General features: G+C 54.7%; 1 protein-coding gene across 1 annotated transcript; it reads left to right on the top strand.

Moving 5' to 3' along the window:
* The first annotated feature begins 1,156 nt into the window (after positions 1–1,156).
* Positions 1,157–4,165, top strand: LOC105310590 (tubulin beta-1 chain-like). Its single transcript, XM_011386745.2, is given in 4 exon segments — positions 1,157–1,228; positions 1,678–1,788; positions 1,905–2,741; positions 2,744–4,165. Coding segments are annotated over 3 exon segments (1,110 nt in total). The 5' UTR covers positions 1,157–1,228; positions 1,678–1,727; the 3' UTR covers positions 2,956–4,165.
* Positions 4,166–4,634: the final 469 nt, after the last annotated feature.

Below are 4,634 nucleotides of genomic sequence, written 5' to 3'. Positions count from 1 at the left end.
GGCCATTGTGAATAACGCGACTCTGCAAAAAGTGAAGTCTTTGAATGCAGGTGCTTCCAACCAGGGGCAGAGAATGTTGCTGCTTGAAGAGAAGCCATCCTCCTCCCATGCCAGAGATAAGGCGTCAGCACTGACACTCGCAGAGAAGTCGAGGCTCTGCAGCTGGACGATAACACGGAGAGAGGACCGCGAGGCTGTGCGGGTCTCCACAGGGTCTGAGCTCTTACACCAGAACCGTGTGGCCTGCTGGTTAGAGCCCTGGCGACTACTTATTATGTGGGGCCGTAAGAAGTTTAAGTCCCACCTAGTTTGTGGTACCACAGAACAACTTTACTCTTCCGCAGCCTGGTGCTTTACTGTAGATGGACTTGTTGAGGAGAGCATGGCCAGAGCCGTCATGTCCAAGGGCCCTGTACTCGGTGCTTCTCCAGGGCAATGGCAAGAAGCCACCTCGGTTACTGTTTCCATGCCAGGAGCCTGGCTCACAGCTATGTTAATAAACGCTGTATATGCGGTCAGGAGTGTAACCTGTTCCACGCAGTTACGAGAGCGAGCTGTGCACGATTTTGAACCGCGTGCCTCTCTGGTCGGTGAAGACGTACACTGCCTAAATCGTGCACAGATGCCATAGTGATGGGCCTTGGGACAGCGGCATGAAAATCAATCTCCAAAGTGAAGGGAGACGACTGTGAAGTCAGAGGAGGTGTCTATGCTCACGTCACAGGATCTATGCTTGACTAGCGTGAAGCGCTCTCAGGTGAAGTTAGAGACGCACTGTCCGGTGTGAAAATCTAAAATGACAGCAGAAGTGTACACAGGGGCCGGGACCCGACAAGAGCAAAACCTAACCAAACAGTCTGTGTTGACTGACATCTCATTTGAGGGGATCGAGTAGGCATAAAATGCAGTCTTCACGTTCATGCTCAGCAGAGGCACAGTGAACTAATGTCACAGAGATGGCTTTTATGAAAAGGACCAAAAGGGGTATCTCGGGGTCAGTCAGGGGGACCCAGGGACGCGGCCTGGCTCATTTGCCCTTCTGCTTCACCTGCGAACTTGCTGGAGCCAAACGGCCTTTTTGGGGTCTCTCCCCACTTACCCTCCCCCTTCTGCTTGCAGTTCTGGGAGGTGATTGGTGAGGAGCATGGGATCGACCCAGTGGGCAGCTACGTTGGGGACTGTGCCCTGCAGCTGGAGAGGATCGGCGTGTACTACAACGAGGCCCACGGTAGGACGTGGGGCTCCGGGTGCAGGGGCATCGTTCCTGGGGGCCACACGGCGTCGTGAGCAATGCCCAGGCGGAGCAACGAGGGACAAGGGCAGGGACTGGCCAGGAAGTCACTAAGTGGGGGTACATGTCTCGGCATGAGCAGGTTAGGCACCAACCCTCCTTTTTGGTTTTAAAGTGAAAACCAGAATTATTTCCAATAGGAGCAGAATCTCTGTTATTGGCAACAGAACAAAACAATGCTAGAAAAAGAAATGTTAAGCTATATTTTATAGGTTTGTGTGATTGTCTTTGGGGCCGATTATGGCTTCAAATCCTTCCACCAAGGGCAGCTTCTAGAATGTTTATTTTTTATTTTTTTGGATCCAGTATCACAAGGTTCTACTGGATGAAACTTTAACTTCCAGGAGAGCAGCAGCTTGCTGACTTCCTCCTGTTCCTCCGCACAGGTAGGAAGTTCGTGCCGCGCGCCGTCCTCGTGGACCTGGAACCGGGGACCATGGACAGCATCCGGTCCAGCAGACTGGGGGCCCTCTTCCAACCGGACAGTTTCATCCACGGTAGGTTTTTCCGGAAGGCTCCACCGGGCCGAGATGGGGATGCCCTCCCGGTGGCGCGCTTCCCTCCCGCCCCTCCCCCCACTCCGAGAAGGTGACAGGAGCCCCGTCTGCCACAGGCAACTCTGGGGCCGGCAACAACTGGGCCAAGGGCCACTACACGGAGGGCGCGGAGCTGCTGGAGCGCGTGCTGGACGTGGTGCGGGGCGAGGCCGAGGCCTGCGACTGTCTGCAGGGCTTCCAGCTGACCCACTCGCTGGGCGGCGGCACGGGCTCCGGGATGGGCACGCTGCTCATGAACAAGATCCGCGAGGAGTTCCCGGACCGCATCCTGAACGCCTTCAGCGTCATGCCGTCGCCCAAGGTGTCGGACACGGTGGTGGAGCCCTACAACGCGGTGCTGTCCGTGCACCAGCTCATCCACAACGCCGACGCCTGCTTCTGCATCGACAACGAGGCCCTCTACGACATCTGCTTCCGCACCCTGCGGCTGGCCACGCCCACCTACAGCGACCTCAACCACCTGGTGTCCTTGACCATGAGCGGCATCACCACGTCGCTGCGCTTCCCGGGCCAGCTCAACGCCGACCTGCGCAAGCTGGCCGTGAACATGGTGCCCTTCCCGCGCCTGCACTTCTTCATGCCCGGCTTCGCCCCGCTCACCGCCCGCGGCAGCCAGCAGTACCGCGCCCTGTCGGTGGCCGAGCTCACCCAGCAGATGTTCGACGCCCGCAACGCCATGGCCGCCTGCGATCCGCGGCGCGGCCGCTACCTGACGGCCGCCTGCATCTTCCGGGGCAGGATGTCCACCAAGGAGGTGGACCAGCAGCTGCTGGCCGTGCAGACGAGGAACAGCAGCTGCTTCGTGGAGTGGATCCCAAACAACGTGAAGGTGGCCGTGTGTGACATCCCGCCCCCGGGACTGAACATGGCCGCCACCTTCATCGGCAACAACACCGCGAGCACTTCTCGGCCATGTTCAGGAGGAAGGCCTTCGTGCACTGGTACACGGGCGAAGGGATGGACGTGCACGAGTTCGTGGAGGCCGAAGCCAACATCCACGACCTGGTGTCCGAGTACCAGCAATTTCAAGATGCCAGGGCGGTTCTCGGGGCGCACGAAGGGGCCGAGGGGGGGGCGGATGCGCAAGCGGAAAGTAGGGAACAGTAGCCGGGCGGGGAGCTGCGTGAGCGGCAGCTGCGGGGCGCGGTGGCTCGCGTCCTGGGCCGCAACCCCAGGCCTGCTCTGCTTGGCGCAGCGGGTTGACACCCACATGGCCACTGGTACCAGCTTTGACACAGGACTGCGGGGAGGGGGCCGGGCACGTAATGATAGGCGTTAGGGTCTTTGGCTGGCACTTACTAACACGAGCAGTTTGGTGTTCAACACACTCTACGAAGCCTTCTGATAGCAAAGTGCATCCCTTGGAAAGCACTGCCTTTGACGTTCGGCGGGTATTCAGCATTGGCACAGCAGTGCGGGCGTCAGGGCGACACGTAGCCGTGCGGGGGCCACTGCGGTTGACGCTAACTTGACGCTATTTAGCGGCGCCGAGGAGCACCCTGCCTCCTCGCCCCAGCTGGTCTCGGAAGCCAGGTCTGACCGGTGGGCGGGGAGCGGACTGTGTGGGCCCCGCACACAAGCCAGCGTGCCAGCGGGAAGGGAAAGGGGACGAAATACCCACCACAAAACTGACCCAAAACGCGACGAGCGCGACTCAGGAGCTGCAGTCCCCCCCTTTATTTCTGAATGGCTGGCCTCTGACACCCATGTCGGTATGCTTTCAGTTTCTTATCAGTGCCAGACTCCGGGAATTCATCAGTCGCCGTCCGTTGTCCTCGTCAAGGTCATTTTGAAATGCCCCTTTCACTTCCAGTGATCAGCTTCGGAGACGCTGCTGCTTCGGGAAGGGCACAGCGTACACTCGGCAACCGTTCAAATACAAGAAGCAAGCAGTGTCCTTCCCGGTTACAGAGGACATCATCTCATTAGGGAACGTTTACAGTTCAAATTAATTTGCGGAAGTTGCCATAAATGTTTGCATGATGACATAGCTTTAACCATTACACGATTTTAATCTGCTCACATTACAACAGGAGCAAATACACAAGAGTGTGATCAAATCATCCATAACTTCTTAATTACAGTTTACCTATTTCGGACATACAGCACCGCGGTCCCTCCCAGCACCATGAGGGTTTTAATGGCCTTCTAGAATTAGCACCGAGCTGTATGCTACTTGATTCATGGGTAGCCGGCAATGGGAAGATGCTCTGACCCTCAGCGCAGAAAATATTTACTTGCAGGCAACGGGGTTCTCACCTCCCGGTTGGCTTGTGTCAGCTACAATAATGATAAGGTAGAGGAGGATGGATGCCAGTAGCTCCATCAAAAATTCTGAGAAATTTTGCTCTTTTCACAAATGCATCATGAGGAAGTAACTGAAATATGCACTAACAGCAAATTAAGTCTTCTTGTTGGTATCGTGGCAAGCCTTCTAGTTACAAAATAAAAGAAAAAGTTTTAAACGCTTTCTACCTATTCAAGATCGCAAAAGCAGGTTTAATAAGAAACTGCACCTATATACTCTTAGTTTGAAGTTCCCGACTTCCTTAGATGCTAAAAAGACTTACAACCTGTGGCTATAAAAGAATTTACACACAAGCTTTCTCCAGCACTTTCCTTCCCAAATCTAAAAAGACAAATAATGCAAGGAAGGATAGAAATCTCAATTAAAAAAACTGCCGATTTATATTACTGCAAAGATTTTTTGTTTGCTCAATAGTAATCATTAAAGTACAAAAAACTTTAATTTTAAATGGTGAAATTGCTTTATTTCAGACAAATAA

Source organism: Pteropus vampyrus, unplaced genomic scaffold (genome assembly GCF_000151845.1).
Source record: "Pteropus vampyrus isolate Shadow unplaced genomic scaffold, Pvam_2.0 Scaffold6678, whole genome shotgun sequence".
In the NCBI taxonomy this organism is placed as follows: Eukaryota; Metazoa; Chordata; class Mammalia; order Chiroptera; family Pteropodidae; genus Pteropus; species Pteropus vampyrus.
Note: the sequence above shows the minus strand (reverse complement) of the source record. Positions and strands in the feature narration are given on the sequence as shown.